The sequence below is a fragment of the Prionailurus viverrinus genome, chromosome A1 (genome assembly GCF_022837055.1).
Source record: "Prionailurus viverrinus isolate Anna chromosome A1, UM_Priviv_1.0, whole genome shotgun sequence".
NCBI lineage: Eukaryota > Metazoa > Chordata > Mammalia > Carnivora > Felidae > Prionailurus > Prionailurus viverrinus.
The window spans coordinates 98,331,120-98,349,840 of record NC_062561.1 but is presented as its reverse complement, the minus strand read 5'-3'; the positions used below and the strand labels follow the sequence as shown (position 1 = coordinate 98,349,840).

The window sequence follows — 18,721 nt, the reverse complement described above, 5'->3', positions numbered from 1 at the left end:
AGGCAGCTGTCAACCACACCAGGATCTCAGCCCAGAGACCTGAGTTCAGTTCCCACTCGACACCACCCCATCACCTCCACATCCTCCTCCACATCTCCAGGTGGTGGTGGTGATGATGATGATGATAATGATAATGATGATGGTGGTGGTGGTACCTCCCAGGAATTAATCACTTACTGTATGCGAGGCGCTCTTCTGTGCCTGAGCGTTTGCCATGGATGATATAGAAGTACCACAGTTATCTCCACTTAACAAGTAAAAATAACAAGAGACAGAGAAAACAACTAACCTGTGCAAAGTGACAGCCATTCAGCGGCTCCCTCACCCACCTGTTTAACCCAACCATCCAATTTGTGGACGGGATAGTAAAAATCTCCATTTTCTCACTTTCGGTAACATGCCAGTTGTTACGTCTAAAAATTGTAATCAGCCTTCTGATTTGGATATGCCTGAACAAGCCTCACATGAGTAAGGGCAGGACTAAGGTGAACTGGGTCACTTTGTGATGGCCACTTTCTTAGGCCCACCGCAGAACATTCTGTCATTGAACATCTGGAACCAGAGAAGACGAATACTAAGAATTCACTTCAGCCACCTATCCGTTCTGGGAGCTGTAGGATGCCGTGCAGAGAGTAGGGCTCTCAGTATCAGTCCTGGGTTCAAGCCCGGCTCCCCCGCTTGGCAGCTGAGTCATGAGGAAAATTTCTTATCTTCTCAGTGTCAGTTTCTCCTCTGCGGAGAGTGACACCACATACCTCACAGTACAGACTACCCTACAAAACAGCTAACAGCTTCATCCTGGCCCCCAGTACACACTTCACTATAATAACACTCAGGGTGGGAAGGTTTGAATCCCCAGATGATCACTATAAGATATCTGCAGAAGGGACAGAAAACTCAGAAGACAGGAAAGGACCAAATTTAGAGATAGCCGTTCTATCTCTGCTAGAACTAATCTTGACTAAAATAACCCCAAATGTGCTACTTCCTCTTTCCTGGAACAAAGAACGAATGTATCATCTGTGAGAGCTTCCATCAAAGTTTTCCCTGATCCACTCTCACTTCTACACAAACGTTTTCGGATTACGACCAGCAGCGGCATACCAGTGGTGAGGAAAGGAACTGGCGAGGGGATTGGGGGGCACCGATCAGGCCATCAGCCTCTACCTTTACCCAAATGACCTCAGGAACGTCACTTGTTGAGAGGTACTAGGAAGCTGATGGTTCATCACACCTCAGGGAAGTCTGATCCTTGTTCTGACTCATTTGTCCTCTTTCTTGGTAATCTGCTTCCCCATTACCAAAGCTATTTTTTTAATTAAGAACAAATTTTTAACGTTCATTCATTTTTGAGAGACAGAGCATGAGTAGGGGAGGTGCAGAGAGAGAGAGAGAGAGACACACACACAGAATCCAAAGCAGGCTCTAGGGTCTGAGCTGTCAGCACAGAGCCCAACTCGGGGCTCAAGCTCACAGACCACTGTGAGGTCATGACCTAAGCTGAAGTCGAATGCCACTGAACCACCCAGGCACCCCTATGAAAGCTATCCTTAAAACAACTCTTACTCCCCTGACAAGATAGATCAAGAAGAAGGTCGAGAGGGTAAGAGGTTGGCTCAGTGGCTTATACCTCAGAAGTTGCTTTGGCCCAACAACTATCCTCATCATCCCCAAACAAGATTTGACCGTTCGTGTCTGTCAGACATCACAACTACTTGCTGGGTGGCTGCTGACATTAAGCCTAAGTGACCAGTGAGCCAAGTGGTTTGGAACCCTAACATTTAACTCCAAAAAATCTTCATGGTATTTGCTATCTCAAGTTGACAGTCAGTCACTCTTAGAGATGTTTCACAAGAACACTTGATGAATCTTATGAGTAAAAGCAGATACAAAAGAAGATATATTGACCGATTCCATTTATATGAAGTTTAAAAACAGGCAAAACTAATCTCTAGTACTAGAAGTCAGAACAGTGGACACCTCGGGTGGGGGATTTCTGGGCGAGAGAAAGAAGAAATGTTCTTTTCTTAATTGAAGTCCCGGTTAACCGGTGTATTCACTTTGTGAGAAACGTCTAGAACTGTACCCTTATGATTTTCTATATGTATGTTATACTTTAGAGAGTTTATTGAAAGAAAGAGGAGGAGCAGGAGGGAACAAAAGAAAGAATGAAAGAAAATAGGGGCACCTGGGTGGCTCAGTGGGTTGAGCATCCAACTCTGATTTCAGCTTAGGTCAAGATCCCAGAGTTGTGGGATCAAGGCCCGCACTGGGCTCCATGCTGAGCATGGAGCCTGCTTGGGATTCTCTATCCCTCTCCCTCTGCCCCTCCCCAGCACATGCACATGCTCTCTCTCTCTCTCAAAAAAAAAAAAAAAAACAGTCTGAAAAGATGTGACATTAATTAAAATCACAATGAGCCATCACTACACATGTATTAGAACAGCTAAAGTAAGAAACATTGATCATGCCCAATGCTGACAAGGATTTGGAGAAACTGGATCTCATACATTGCTGCTGTGAAAGTAAAATGGCATAGATACTCTGAAAAAAAAATTTTTTTTGCAGTGTTTACCATACGATTCAGCACTCATGCTCTTGGACATTTATCTCAGAGAAATAAAAATTTATTTCCCCCCAAAACATGTATACAAATGTTCATAGCACAAATGTTTATGTATGGTAGAAAAATATTAGAAACAATTCCAATGTCCTTCAATGGATGAATGGTTGGACAAACTCTAGAATGTCCACATAATGGAATACTACTCAGAAATAAAAAGGGATGAATTGCTGATACAAGCAGCAACCAGAATGGACCCCCAAGGGAATTCTGCTTTGGTGGAAAAAGGCAATCTCAAAAGATTACATACTCTTTCTGTCCCTTTCCAACGTTTAAGGTGTCGAAATGAGGATGTGGTGGGTCCTCTGGCGTGAAATTCTGGATTTCCCTGGGTCTTCTGGTAGGAGTCGTGATCTACTAGCCTGACAACACAGGAGCCAAAAATCTGTATATCATCTCTCTGAAAGGGATCAAGTGTCAACTGAACAGACTTCCTGCTGCTGTGGATGTCATGGTGATGGCCATAGTAAAGAAAGGCACAGCAGAGCTCAGAAAAAAGGTACATACAGCAGTGGCAATTTGACCACAAAAGTCATATTGGAGGACAGACGGTGTGTTTCTCTATTTTGAAGATAAGGTGGAGGTCATAGCAAAATACAAGGCAAAATGAACGACTGTGCTGTCACTGGACCAGTTGCAAAAGAGTGTATAGACTTGTGGCCAAGGATTGCATCCAACGCTGGCACCATTGCACAATTCTTTGGTGTCTTTGTTAAAAATACTAATAAAAATTATTTGTTCCCCCCAAAATTACATACTTTATGAGTCCATTTATACAACACTCCCCAAAATGATAAAACCACAGAGCTGGAGAACAGATGACTGGTTTCTAGGGATGGGAGGGGGATGAAGTAGGCGGGGGTGTGAGTACAAAGAGGTGGGTGGCCTGAGAGAATTCCTTTGTGGTAATGAAATTGTTCTGTGTCTTTTCATAATTTTTTAAAATTATTTTTAAGTTTATTTATTTTGAGAGAGAAAGTGCACAAGAGGGGTAGGGGCAGAGAGAGAGGGAAAAGTGAATCCCAAGCAGGCCCTGCACCATCAGCACAGAGCCTGATGCAGGGCTTGAACCCACAAACCATGGGACCATGACCTGAGCCAAAACCAAGAGTCAGACGCTTAACGACTGAGCCACCCAGGCGCCCCCGAAACAGTTCTGTATCTTGATTTTGGTGGTAGTTACACAAATCTATATATGGGATAAAATTACGTAGGACTCTACACACACAAATGCAGTAAAAAAATAATGAACCAGGGGCACCTAAGTGGCTCAATCGGTTAAGCATCTGCCTCCTGATCTTACTCAGATCTTCAACTCAGGGTCATGAGTGCAAGCCCCGCATTGGGCTCCAATGCTGCATGGAGCCTACTTTAAAAAAAAAAAAAAAAGTAACGACTGTTATTTAGTGAAAATTAAATAAGGTCTGTAGTCTGGTACCAACCTACTGATGTCAGTCCCTGGTTTTGATATTGTACTGCACCTCCACAACAGGTGAGAAACAGCTGGAGAAAGCTGGGTGAAAGGTACATAGGACTCTTCATACTATTTTTACAACTTCTTAGGAGTCTTTAATTATTTTAAAAAGAAACGTGTACAAAACAAAGAGAGAGAGAGAGAAGACTCTTCAACCCTGGCCATTTTCGATTAGCCCCATGTGTGTTTGCAAAGCCCGTGCCCTTCAGGCAGGGTTGTTACCACATAACTCCTGTGTCCTACCGTCAGGCACTGTCAGATGAAAACACACAGTATTACGTGGAAGCTCATCTACAGAAAACACTCACGAATGGTGAGGGAGAGGAGCAACCAAATTATGCTTCTTAGGTTCACTGGTTCACGTCTCTTGATTCTGGGGCTTGTATGCTATGTATAATGGGTTCCATATCAACTCTGAATTTAAGACCCTTTAACTGAAAGTGAAATCTTCATATATGTGTAGAAAGATTTTCTTAAGTGTCATGAACACTGCACAGAAGAGAGGCAGGAGGGAAGGGAGATTCAGGAGACAGGTTGACCAAAGCAAAGCCATTTTGGTTTTAGGCTGACCCTTAGCCTACAAGTCAGCAGGTCATAAAAAGAGTCACAAGAACCAAAGATTCCAAGACCCCACTCCCTCTGGCAGGTAAAAGCTACATAGGCTGAACATTCTCTTTTTTTAAATTTTATTTTAATGTTTATTTATTTTTGAGAGAGGGGGAAGGGGCACAGAGAGAGGGGGACAGAAGATCTAGAGTAGGCTCCGTGCTGACAGCAGAGTGTCTGACATAGGGCTCGAACCCACATACTGTGAGATTATGACCTGAGCAGAGGTTGGATGCTTAACTGACTGAGCCACCCAGGTGCCCCTAGGCTGAACATTCTTAAAATTTCTCCCTGTAGATAATCCACAACCCTAAGACAATGAAAAAACTACTCACCCAATATAAGTGATACACCCAAAATTTAAAGAGTAAGCCCTTCCCTATAAAGTTAGTTAATTTTTGCAAACTTATAAAAGCTTTTGTTAAAGGCAAAGGGAAGTCATCTTCCCTATCTGGGAGGAGAGACCACCACTTTGTCTATGAAGTAGCTCCTTTCTTCTCTACTTAGTAAACCTTTGTCCCTTTCTCTTAAAGTCTTGCTCTTAAATTCTTCCTTGTGCAAAGCCAAGAACCCTCTAGGCCACTGGCTTGAGGCCCTCCCACTCAGAGCCTTAGTCCATTTGGCATCATAAAGGTAAGCTACTTAGGAAAAACATCCGTATTAAAATTAGCGCTAGAAAAAGACTGAAAAGCTTAGGTTGTCTTACATTTCAAACTTTGTTCTTGCTGATAGTAACCAGGAAGTTAGAGCCTCTTACTAAGATGGCAGCTTTCTCTTTCCTTAAGTTAAGGAGAGTGAGGAGTCAGAGAGCTTTCGGTGGGATTGCTTCTTTTAAAGTCTGGGAGAAAGAAATGTAGCAAATGCTAGCTTCATACAGACTAGAGGGGACATCTTTCTTGGGCTGCTAATGAAAACCAAACTGGCTCAGCAGGTAGGGTAGGTTTTTGAGTAATCAGCCATGTTTATATTATTTTTTTGGTTGAAATTATGCAGTTAGTCAAGAGATAGGTAGAACAAACTAAAACTGAAACTTCAAAAGCCCATCTTTTTGTCATCAGGAGATATAAAAAAAAATCCTGCCATGAGTCACCGAGGATCAGGAAGTGTTGTCATTTGTCCAAAAAGGACTTTGGACACCAATTCTCTGAACACAGCCCAATGAAAGGGAAAAGCTCCTCGTCTTGTATAGAGCCACAAGGAAAGCCACTGGAGGTGAAACACAGCCAGGGCCTAAACTACACATTGGCTCCTTCGTCAGGCTGTGTGCCTAGTCCTTGGCTAGCAAGAGGACATTGCTGCTTGTTAATGTTTTCCTCCTGAAGACTCAGGGAGCTGGGCAGTGATCAGTGACAAGCAAGCAGACAGAACCAAATAGTGGGCAGGACCCACTGAGATCTGGCTCACTGGCTAGGCTGGCAAGAAACAAGAAAGGGCCATGCTCACTGGACCGGTTCAATCATGTGCTTCCGTGTTTTGGTCTTAGCCCTCCAGGGACACAGATATACCCCACTGAACACAAGGATGTGAAGCCAGAGTTTATCTAGCTTTACAAGTTTGGCTGCAATCTACTTCCAGAAAAATGATGTTTTTAAAATGTCTTCCCCGGGTGCCTGGGTGGCCCAGTCGGTTAAGCATCCAACCTTGGCTCAGGTCATGATCTCATGGTTCATGAGTTCCAGCCCTGTGTCGGGCTCTTTATTGACAGGTCAGAGCCTGGAGCTTGCTTCAGATTCTGTGTCTCCCTCTCTCTCTGCCCCTCCCCTACTCACACTGTGTCTCTCTCTCTCTCTCTCAAAAAAAAATAAACATTAAAAATCAAAAATAGTTTGGCGCTTGACCCCTCCCAGAACCCGTGATGCCAATACCCTAGCAGGAGACAAGGAAGAGTCGGGTTGAACCCCAGCTGAGTTGAGGGCTTGTGGTCTAGTCTCCTCAGCCTGCCCCACCTCAAGAAATGAGTGGTGGATTGGCCCCAAATAAAAGCACAGTATATGTATCCAACTTGCCCCTTTCCCTGACCAAGAATGACTTACACTGGATATTTTCCCAGTACGGCAAAGTTGTAAAGGTTACTATGATGAAAGATAAAGATACCAGGAAGAGCAAAGGAGTTGCATTTACTTTATTTTTGGATAAAGACTCTGCACAAAACTGTACCAGGGCAATAAACAACCAACAGTTATTTGGAAGAGTGATAAAAGCAAGCATTGCTGTCGACCAGGGAAGAGCACTGTAGTTCATCCAAAAAAGAAACTACTTTGATAAGTCTAAGTGCTATGAATAGTATTGGTATTGTCATCTCAAGAAAAAATATAGGTATTAAAAAGATGTGTTTGACAAAAATGAACTCAAAATGGATGAAAGACCTCAATGTAAGACAGGAATCCATAAAAATCATCGAGGAGAAAGCAGGCAAAAACCTCTTCGACCTCAGTTGCAGCAACTTCTTACCCAACATGTCTCCAGAGGCAAGGGAAACAAAAGCAAAAATCAACTACTGGGACCTCATCAAAATAAAAAGCATCTGCACAGTGAAACTAAAAGGCAACCGACGGAATAGGAGAAGATATTTGCAAACGACATATCAGATAAAGGGTTAGTATCCAAAATCTATACAGAACTTATCAAACTCAACACCCAAAAAACAAATAATCCACTGAAGAAATGGGCAAAAGACATGAATAGATACTTCTCTAAAGAAGACATCCAGATGGCCAACCGACATGAAAAAATGCTCAACATCACTCATCATCCGGGAAATACAAATCAAAACCATAATGAAATACCACCTCAACGCCTGTCAGAATGGCTAACATTAACAACTCAGGCAACAACAGATGTTGTCCAGGATGCGGAGAAAGAGGATCTCTTTTGCACTGCTGGTGGGAATGCAAACTGGTGCAGCCACTCTGGAAAACAGTATGGAGTTTCCTTAAAAAATTAAAAATAGAACTACCCTACGACCCAGCAATTGCACTACTAGGTATTTACCCAAGGGATACAGGTGTGCTGTTTCGAAGGGCACATGCACCCCAATGTTTATAGCAGCACTATCCACGATAGCCAAAATATGGAAAGAGCCCAAATGTCCATCGATGGATGAATGGATAAAGAAGATGTAGTATAGATATACAATGGAGTATTACTCCAAGAAGAATAAAAAAATCTTTTTGCAATCAAAAAGAAGGAAACCTTGCCATTTGCAACTATGTGGATGGAATTGGAGGGTATTATGCTAAGCGAAATTAGTCAGAGAAAGACAAAAATCATATGACTTCACTCATATGAGGACTTGAAGATACAAAACACATGAACATAGGGAAGGGAAGCAAAAATAATATAAAAACAGGGAGAGGGACAAAACAGAAGAGACTCATAAATATGGAGAACAAACTGAGGTTTACTGGAGGGGTTGTGGGAGGGGAGATGGGCTAAATGGGTAAGGGGCACTAAAGAATCTACTCCTGAAATCATTGTTGCACTATATGCTAATTTGGATGTAAATTTTAAAAAATTAAATTAAAAAAAATAAAGACACTATTAATGGTAAAACAAAACAAAACAAAACAAAAACCAGACTATCCCATGAAGAACACAAGACACCCTAAGTATTCTGTTACCTCTATTGGAGCCAAGGCGGGGGGGGGGGGGGGGAATAGTCATATGGTACCTAGTTTTCAAAGATGGCCCCAGAAAACCATGCATGACAGATTTAATGGCCTTGTGGAGACCTTCCTATACTAAATCATAGTTGGACTTAAGTGCAGTAAAGGGGTAACTCAGCAGGCTTGGGATGATCAAAACTTGTGCAATCCAGAGGTGCCTGGGTGGCTCGGTCAGTTAAGTGTCCCACTTTGGCTCAGGTCATGATCTCATGGTTTGTAAGTTCAAGCCTCGAATTGGGCTCTATGCTGGCAATGTGGAGCCTGCTTGGGATTCTCTCTCTCTGCCACTCCCCAACTCATGCTCTCTGTCTTGAAATAAATAAATAAACTTAAAAAAAAATTCATGCAATTCAAAAAAAGAACCAACCTGTGACTAGCTAGAAACAATCTCTAAATCCTTGACAGGTCCTCTTTAATTAGAGTGTCTTCGTGTATCAAGGGCCTTGGGCCATGCCAGATAGTTTGTGCTAACAATGTGATTTCTGATTAACTTATGTTTTATTTGCCTGGGACTTTGGACCATCCTGTAACAGTTTGACTTCTGGGGGTTCTGGAGACTGAGTAACTAAGGTCGGTCATGTGGGCATTCCAGGCCTATCTGAGCGACTCCTAATAAAAAGCCAGACATCATGGCTCCTGTTGGCCACACTGTACGTGGTGTCATACATCATTGCCAGGACAATTAAATGTTATCTGTAAAACTCGACTAGAAGAAGACATCTGGAAGCTTGCACCTGATTTCTCTTGGATTCTGTCCTATGTGCCTTTTTCCTTTGCTAATTTTAATCCATATCCTTTCACTGTAATAAACCTTAATCATGAGTGTAACAGCTTTTCTGAGTTCTGCAAGTCCTTCTAGCAAATCATCAAACCTGAAGGTGGTCTTGAGGACCCTACGCCTAGCCTGTAGTTTGCTTTAACCAGTAGAATGGGGCAGAAAGAATAGCATGCCTGTGCTGGACATTTGTCTTAAGAAGGTCTGGAAACTTCTGTTCCTGCACTTTTGGATGCCCTGACTAATAAGTAGAGACTAGGGGAAGAGGCGAGGCTGGCACAGTGGCACAGTCAAATCTCCAGAGGACTCCAGTCTGAGCCACTATCTGACCACAACCACGGAAAACCCCGATAAAGACAACTGACCAGTTATGCCCAGTCAACCCACAGAATCATGGGAGAAAAAAATGGTTGTGGTCTTTTTTTTTTTTTTTTAATGTTTACTTATTTTTGAGAGAGAGAGAGTGAGCTGGGGAGGGGCAGAGAGAAGGGGACAGAGGATCCTAAGCAGCTCCATGCCTACAGCACAGAGTCTGATGAGGGGCTCGAGGCTCGAATCATGAACCATGAGATCATGACCTGAGCTGAAGTCAGATGCTTAACCCACTGAGCCACTCAGGTGCCCCCAAAATGGTTGTTGTTACTTAAACCAGTAAAGTTTGGGGTGGCTTATTATGTAGCAATAGAAAACTAACACCAACCAGAACGATAAAATAATTGAAGAGATTCCGAATGTAACTGGCTAAGAGATCATGTGTAAGTAATGGCCGGAAACCATTCCTTTCAACAACTCGACTCGAGAGAATTTTCCTAAATTGAAAGCAAAAGACAATTTTTTTTTAAGGAAACCAGAAATGAATGAAATGCTCTCAGGCTTTGGAAATCTGTTGTTTAATTTATTTAAGATTCTAGGCTTATTTTCATCGCTTGTTTGCAAACAGCAAGAGGCCATCGATAAAGAACACCTCACAAAGGGACGGCCTTCAGGTTTCAATGCCCACCGTGTTTTAGTTTTATCCTTAAAATGAGAATGTGAGGTAGTTGATCTTATTTGAAGTTCAGATAAGGCAAGAGAGGGGCCGGCAGACAGGAGCTAGACCCACTGGTTTCACCTGCACATGCCCTCTGTACCCACAGGGTTCTACCTGACCACCCACCAGTGAGTTCCCGGGAGGGAGAGATGCCAAATTCCCCACACGTGGTGTTCGACAATACTGTGCAATATTTCCCCTTGTGGACCTCACCGCAAGCTCAGTGAATATTTTCAGCAAGCTAAAACCGTGACTCCTTGGTCGTGAGAACACAAAGTCCGTGTGATTAGGGAAAAGCAATAATACCAGCAACTTAATTATCAGCAAGCCCTCTTGCAGGACATTAAATGTCTTATAAAAATGTATAATTTGCTTTGCAAGTATTTATCCTTTCGGGATAATAAGCGGTCTTAGAAAAAAGCAGTAAGAGCTGCTGAACAGTCACTTGGGCTGGTTGAGGGGTGGCTCGTTTGCGGGAAAATGGAATCTGGATTTCTCTCTCATAAAACATTGATCATCCCAGATAATGGCGACAGTCCAGGTATGTGTACTCAGAGTTTTCACTTGCATGTCTTGAATTTATACCTCACATCAGGCAGGTTTAAGTGACTTCATTAATCCATCGGCTTTTCTTTATTTTCTAATTTTTTAAGGTTTATTTATTTTAAGAGAGAGAGAAAGCACAAGTGGGAAGGGGGGGAGAGAGAGAGAAAAAGAGAGAGAGAGAGAGAGAGAGAGATCCCAAGGAGGATCCACACTGTCAGCACAGTGCCCAATCTGGGGCTCGAACCTAAGAATGGTGAGATCATGACCTGAGCCAAACAAAGGCAGATGCTTAACCGACTGAGCCACCCAGGGGCCCCAATCCATCAGCTTTAAAAAAATTTTTTTTTACATTTATTTATTTTTGAGAGACAGAGAGACAGAGCACAAATGGGGAGGGGCAGAGAGAGAAGGAGACAGAATCTGAAGCAGGCTCCAGGCTCTGAGCTGTCAGCACAGAGCCCGATGTGGGGCTTGAACTCACAAACCGTGAGATCATTACCTGGGCCGAAGTTGGACGCTCAACCAACTGAGCTACCCAGGTGCGCCCCCCGCAACCCATCAGCTTTTAAATGAAAAAACCGAAGTACAGAGAAGCACATTGTCTTAGGTTGTTCTGTGAATCAAAACATATTCTTTCCTTGTGTTAAGAACAAAAGTACCAAAAACCTCCTAACTGCAGAGAACAAACTGGTGGTTACCTGAGGGGAGGTGAGTGGGGGGATGGGTGAGATAGGTGATGGGGATTAAGGAGGGCACTTGTGATGAGCATCGGGCATTCTATGTGAGAGTGTGGAATCACTAAATTGTACACCTGAAACTAATATAACACTGTATGTTAACTATACTGGCATTAAAAACAAACAAACCCCAAGCACCAGATCAGCACCTTATCTCCATGAGGCAGAAACAGTTACATATCTATTAGCGAGGCAGGCAAAGAATTTTCTCAGCCACCCATGAAGGAAGATGAGGGGGCCTTATCCATTCGCTGGCTCATCTTGCAAAGATCTCATGGAAATTTGGTGGACACAGAGCACAGTTCTGTGTACTGAAGAACATTTTCCAAAGCACAGATGTTTTTCTCTTAACCGTGAACGCTGGCTGACTTGTCTGTATCCTTTTTCAGTGCTCAGCAGACGGGACGTTTTTGGAGTGTCTTGTCCCCTAGAACTTGGGGCTGATGTTCGCTGCTGGACAGAAAACACGTCTTTGGCTAGACAGGCATAAAAACACATCTTTGGCTGGTGACACAAAAATGTTTCCATTTTGGGAAATTCCCTGAGATAAAAGTGTTTTTCTGGCTCTGGGCATATGTAAGTAACCATGAGGACACTTCAGTAAAAGCAATAATGGATTTTCAATAGCTTGCCACGATAGTGCTATGTGATTATGAGCTCCTGTAGGTTTTCCTGTTGTTTCATTTTGGAAACAAAAAGTTGACTCATTTCTGGTTAGTGCGACAGGGGTTTCTATAAAGACTTTACCTGAACATCCTAAGGACAATCATTTCAGAGCTTGGATAAAAGTTTCTCTTTCATTAATACCACTGACTGCTAAAACCTGCTTTGTGTTTGACAAATTTCATAGAAGCTTTATACCCAGGAGGAATGCAATATATCAAATAAAACAGTGATTTTTCAAATACTGCAAAGTTCAACTACTTTAGATAATGCAAGTTTGGAAATGCAAGCTTCACTAAAAATGTAAAAATATTATAAATCTTATTAACATACTAATTAAATTTGTTTTATTACAATACTTTAATTTCCTAGCAATTACATAGCACTTAGCTATTTACTACAAATATTTCATCAAATGGGTAGAGATGCTCATCTTTGACTTAGTATCTGTCAAGAATGGTATGCTAAGTTACAATTAGGGGGGTCTCATCAGGGATTTCAACGATAAATCACAATTCTCTTGGCGCCTGGGTGGCTCAGTTGGTTGAGCAACCAACTTCAGCTCAGGTCATGATCTTGTGGCTCGTGAGTTTGAGCCCCCCATCGGGCTCTGTGCTGACAGTGTGGAGCCTGGAGCTTCTCTGTCCCTCCCCCGTTCACGTTCTGTCTCTGTCTCTCAAAAATAATAGATCAACATTAAAAAATTTTTTAAATTAACTTGCTCAGATATTTCTAGCATCTAAACCTGACAAATAACAGTTATATTTCCAAGTGAAGCCATACCTTTGCTGGGGAACACAATGGTGAAGGTTGCTTCTGTCTTGGTTGTGGGCACATAAAGTGCCCTTCTCAACCATGGAAAGACTGCCTCAGGGGAGGCGCACACTGTACCCCACGGATCATCGTTGGTTGTGAGCACCTTGAATTCTGGAGGGGACTGAAATCTGAGCTATGAGAAGTCTCCAAATTGGAAGCTGTATTGAAAAGTTCACAAAATGTCTCTGATCATACCCAGATCTTAACAGATCAGACCTGCATGATTTAAGTACAGTCTCATATGTCACTATGTGAAAAACCATTTCAGAAGCACACTGCCCATTGTTGTCTGAAGCAATGACGTTTCTAGAAATGTCTTTACCCATACCATATTTAAAGAAAAATAGGGTTTTATAGATATCCTGGTTTTGACACTTAATAGTCTAAGTGAACTTGGGCAATTCCTTAATTTCTCTTGTAGTTTCCTCATCTGTGTGCTGGAACCTAATAATCACTCTGTTAACACCTAATATTATCACTCACTTATATTATATTAACTCATAATATTTGCAGAAAAGCCATCAGCATGAAATTTTGAAAAATCAATTTCTAACACAATTCATGATTTTTTTCTAAAATGTAAAAAGACTCAATTTTTAAAAATGTTCTTAAGGCCCTCAAATGACTATTAACTTGGCTCAGAATTATCCATCTTGAGCATATTTGGATTCTTTCCAGCCTTTCCAACCCTTCCCCAAAACTAAATTCATGCATAGGGGAGTCTGGTTGCATCAGAAATGAACTTACAGATCAAGACTTTGTAGCTGGGGCACCTGGGTGGCTCAGTCACTTAAGGGCCTGACTCTTGGTTTTGGCTCAGGTCATGATCTCATGGTTCATGAGTTCGAGCCCTGCATTGGACTCCATGCTGATGGTGTGGAGCCTGCTTGGGATTCTCTCTCCGTCTCTCCCTGTCTCTTTGCCCCTCCCCTGCTCATCTCTCACTCTCTCTCAAAATAAATAAACTTAAAAAAAATTTTTTTTAATCTAAAACAAAAAAAGACTTTGTAGCTCATCCCTAAGGCATCCTTCCAGGCAGGCACAAGATTGGTAAGGAGATGAGCTCCCTCCAGAACATGATACTGAAATGGCAGCTAACAGGACTCCCTCCTTCTGGAGAGTCCTCGCTGCCTTCTGTGTGAGATGAAGGGTTGCTCGCTCCCTCCCTCAAGCACATTTGATGACTGGCCTGCAGGCACAATTTTATGATCCAAAATGTGCCCAGACGGATCTAAATGTATCCTTATCCTCTCTCTGGTGGGTCCTGTCCACAGCTAGAGATGAGCAAGAAATAGCCTACAATGGCCAAGCCATTCCATTTTGCATGCCTCTGCTGAGGAAGAACTGGTAGAGAACAGAGAAGCACTAAATCAGGAGCTCTTGAAGACCACACTCCCTTCCCGTGTAAGGAAAGCAGAGGCCAGAAGTAAGATCGCGTGAGGAAGGCCATGGAAGGCTGCTGAACGAAACTTACATGCAACTTAGCAGGTTATGAAGCGGAAGGGGTCATTTCTGCAGTCGCTATGCTATTGCTATAACATCTCAAAATCACCTACCCGCTTGGCGATGTGAGAACGGTCATTTCAGTTCTAATCTTGGTGTCAAGGATTTAATATCAAACAAGGAGACACATTGCCTCTGCTGCCGGTCTTGGACAAGCACACGAGGGACTCGGGGAAATGGCCCTCCTCCTTCAGGCTGGAGTGGGTTCAAGCAGATCTCAACCTCTGGAATTTTTAAGTTGTGGGACCTTTCCCGGTGAACTACTATTTTAATGTCACTGTTCTGGGAGGCAGGCAAATTCAAGGCAAAAGAGTACACTCAATCACAGACACAGTGACGATGCAAATATTTAGGACTGGTACTTAAGTCTGTTATTTCCTGATAGTTGGCCAGTAGGTTTCCATTTCTTTTTTATAAAATAAGAAGATGCTGGGGTGCCTGGGTGGCTCAGTCGGTTAAGTCCCTGCCTTTGCCTCAGATCATGATCTCACAGTTCATAGGTTCAAGCCCTATCTCAGGCTCTGTGCTGACAGCACAGAGCCTGGAGCCAGCTTCAGATTCTGTGTCTTCCTCTCTCTCTGCCCCTCCTCTGCTTTGCTCTCTCTCTCTCCCAAAAATAAATAAACTTAAAAATTTTTTTTTAAATAAGATGCTTACTTTATCATTCACACACACAAAATTATATACAAACAACACACAAACTGCTTAGAATGCACATATTCTTTGGTTTACTCATCAAAATAGCAAATAACAAAATAGCAAAAACCTTATAGTTAAATAAAAAAGTGACATTCTTTATTTACCTATCAAACCTTATTAAACATTGAAATGCCTTTTATTTCCATTCTCACATGCTACAGCAATATGCTTTCCTCCTTTTTGGCCCTTATCCCCCTACATTATTTTGACGGGCTCCTCTCTAAAATAAAGATTGTAGTAACTGTCTTAATACCACTTAAATTTTACAAGAACCACCTAGATTTTCCTCTGTGACTCTCACATCGAAAATGGGTAGAGATGCCACCAGCACATTTTCAAGAATTACCACGTTTCAGATGTAGCACTGTTGGTACTAAAAAACAGGACTCAACTCCAGAAGCGTTTCATCTCCAGAAACATTATTTGTGATGTCACATACAGTTGGTTCCTACAATACTGACTTCAGAGAAGCCGTTTTTCAATTTTTCTGGGGGTTCCGTTTGACCGCCTTAATTCTTGAGTGTCTTAATTCTCCATGAAGACTTACTTCTTGAATGTCAGTGACACAATCTTTAATGCAAGAATGTTTAACCAAAGGTAAACTCGCAAATGAAATTGTTTCAAAAGGAACAATGAGAGCGAGAGAAAGACCTCAGCTTCTTAACAGAGGTACGTACACATAGTAAGGAATAATAGTGAATCAAAATACATAACTCTGTACACGTTAGAAATATCCAATGTGCTATTAACTGCTCTAAAATAGATGTCTTGAGGTTCAGAGCCATACATATTCATCTTTGTATGACTCTATATTTGCATCATACACTTTCCCCACGATCTGTCAACCATTAGGGAGCCTTTCACCAGAATTTTTGGCACTATGCTTTTCTTCCAATAAAACAAGCCACATAAGACATTACCACTAACATCTACCAACCGAATTGGCCAATGTCTTTCTGAACCATGTGTAATCTTAAAAAAAAAAAAAAAAAAATTCTTTTTTCCTTCATACATTAGCAGTGCTCCATTTTCAAATAAATCACGAGCAGTCAGTCTTCACTCATACGCTCAAATGTTCTCCTCATCCAGCATTTTGTTCACGCCGTCACAGAGTTTTTGTAGGTGGGGCTTGAAATTTCCAAAGGGGTTATATAAGGCAGCTAAAAAATCGCAATCTGAGAAATGGTCGAAGACGTTATTAACCCGTCCGTGTGACTTGGCAGTGAGGTGACGCTGGATGATCTGGTGCAGCAGCTCTCTGCATTCATTCAGCAGCCGGGATAACACGTTGCGGTCAAAGGTGTACTCCACCTGATGGAAGCTGACCACGGTCATGGCGAGCTGGTGAACCTTCTTCTTAAATTTCTCCATCAGCGCCAGCTCATCTTGATTAAACTGGTTGTTCCTGTAGAGAATGGCCAGCTTGATGACTGTTTTGATGAGGTTCTTGATGATTTTCTCCGCCTCTTTCTTGTTCTGGGTGTACTCTTTGGTCACTCGGTAGAGCTCATCCAGGACTTCGCTGCTCGTGTCGTCGATGAGGGTGGTGGCGATGGATTTGGACACCATTTTCCCCAAGATCTTCTTTTGCGCCTGCACGGCCAAGTTTTTGGAATTGAAGACATCTGTGGCCACTGAAAGGAAGCAAATTGAAACACAGATATTAAGGACTATTTTCCTTCTCATTTGCCCATGGTGTGGTTGCCTCCCATCCGCTGACATTTGTTTCCGTTCAGAAAAGAACGAAAGATCTTACTACGCTTCTGGGCGTTAGGTCCTCATGAAATGAAGGGGTTGCCATGCATAATCTTTAAGGTCTCTTGCAACTCAAGTGTTTTATGCCTTCGGCTATACACTCACTACTTGGTGTAGCAGTTGAAGGGGCAACCTTTCCAAAGATAACTTTTTCTGATTATAAAAACGGTACGTCTCATGAAGCAGTTTTTACACAATTTTCCCCCAATTTAATAAGAAACCCCCCCAAAATATAAAATCAACCCCGCAACTGTCCTGTGGGCACCAGTCACCAAGAACAATTAATTTTTTTTTTAATCTTTATTTATTTTTGTGAGAGAGACAGAGTGCAAGCGGGGGAGGAACAGGGAGAGAGGGAGACCCAGGCTCCAGGCTCTGAGCCGTCAGCATAGAGCCCGACACGGGCCCGAAGTCAGGAACCGCAAGATCATGACCTGAGTCGAAGTCGCCCGCTTAACCGACTGAGCCACCCAGGCGCCCCTCGCCAAGAACAGTTTAAAGAGCCCCCTTTACATGTAAGAAGGATAAAGAGCAAAGCCACACTGAGGAAAGTAGCAAATTCATGGAAGCAAATCAAAAGGAGAGCCCTGTTTTAAACTTCAGCTGCAAAAAGTCAAATTTCCTGAGATGCTGGCCCGCCCCTACCAGTTTGGTGATCCTAAGGGCCCAGAGTTTCAACTCCCAGGCGTTGAGTCTTAGAAAAGAATATTCCTTGGAGGGCTCATTGTCACTTGCTGTTTCTGATGATCGGTCATTGTTCGTTCCCTTTAAACGTTTACATATCGTTTATACATTATGAGGAAATAACTACACTTTTACGAGCTAATGAAATGGGCTCCATGAATAACATGGAGCTTTGAAAAAGCTGATGCTTAGAGTTTGCTTTTGAAATGACCATAACTGAATTTGACAGGGGTGTAAGATACACATAACAATAGTTGTGCATATTAACTATTAATGAAACACTGTATTATGCTCCCAGCTTACAGCCAGTCAGTGAAAATGCTCAGTACATATTTACTCCCCAAACCAAGTTTAGTCTTTCACCTAAATAGTCAGGGCATCAGTGATACACAATTATTTCTAGTGTGGACAGGCTAGGGGCAGAAAGCAAAAAGGCGGCCACTCCCTAATCCAGGCTGGAAGGGTATATAAGAAGAGTGTCTCTCTCAGTATGGCACTGCCACGTTAGATGTGACATTTGGGCCAGCTCTGGGATATATTCTAGGCGGCATGAAGTGGTTCCTAATCACCAGAACGTCTCTTATAAATATACAGGGCCATAAGTCCTGAAAGAAAGCCTTCAGTGAGCGAGAAGCAGTGCCTTCACCAATGTCGGTATTTAAACGTCTGAAACATGATCTGAAACTGTGGAAGAAGAAGTGAAATATATTTTGAGAAAGAAAAGGAAAGTGAAAAAGCATGTGAAATAGCCAGTATGTGAAGGTTTCCAAGTTGTGTTTATATTCTCAACAATTAAGCCCAGTTCTACTCCTAAAGGCTTGCAAAAGAGTGTACGAGTTAATCTACACTAAATAATTTGCATCGAAATAAATGCCACACATGTAGTTAATATTACCACATCAAGACCAGCGACCACTTTCCATGACAGAATTTATGGTATGGACCTTCAACAAATAAACCTGATTTATACAGGAAGGGATAGCCCCCAAACTTCAGATCCATAGCAAATAACAGGATTTCAGAAACTTATTTTATGTGGAGTAGAAAGGTTATTCTGTGTTTAATCTTCAGGATGTGACCCAGGCTACCTCTGTGGGATTTACTGCAATGTCCATTTGATGGAAACATTGTATATGACTCAATCA

The 18,721-nt window shown here is 42.4% G+C and overlaps 1 protein-coding gene and 1 pseudogene across 6 annotated transcripts in view; one reads left to right on the top strand and one right to left on the bottom strand.

Annotated features, from left to right (window-relative positions):
• The first annotated feature begins 397 nt into the window (after nt 1-397).
• LOC125164167 (60S ribosomal protein L23-like) lies at nt 398-3,388 on the top strand (annotated as a pseudogene).
• An 11,823-nt stretch (nt 3,389-15,211) lies between these two features.
• Nucleotides 15,212-18,721, bottom strand: part of TNFAIP8 (TNF alpha induced protein 8) — a 132,693-nt gene continuing 129,183 nt past the window's right edge. For all 6 annotated transcript variants that reach the window (XM_047858989.1, XM_047858980.1, XM_047858971.1 and 3 more), the window contains exon 2: nt 15,212-16,771. In XM_047858989.1, the coding sequence (XP_047714945.1) occupies nt 16,206-16,771 (566 nt within the window). In that variant the 3' untranslated portion in view covers nt 15,212-16,205. The remainder of the gene's footprint in view (nt 16,772-18,721) is intronic.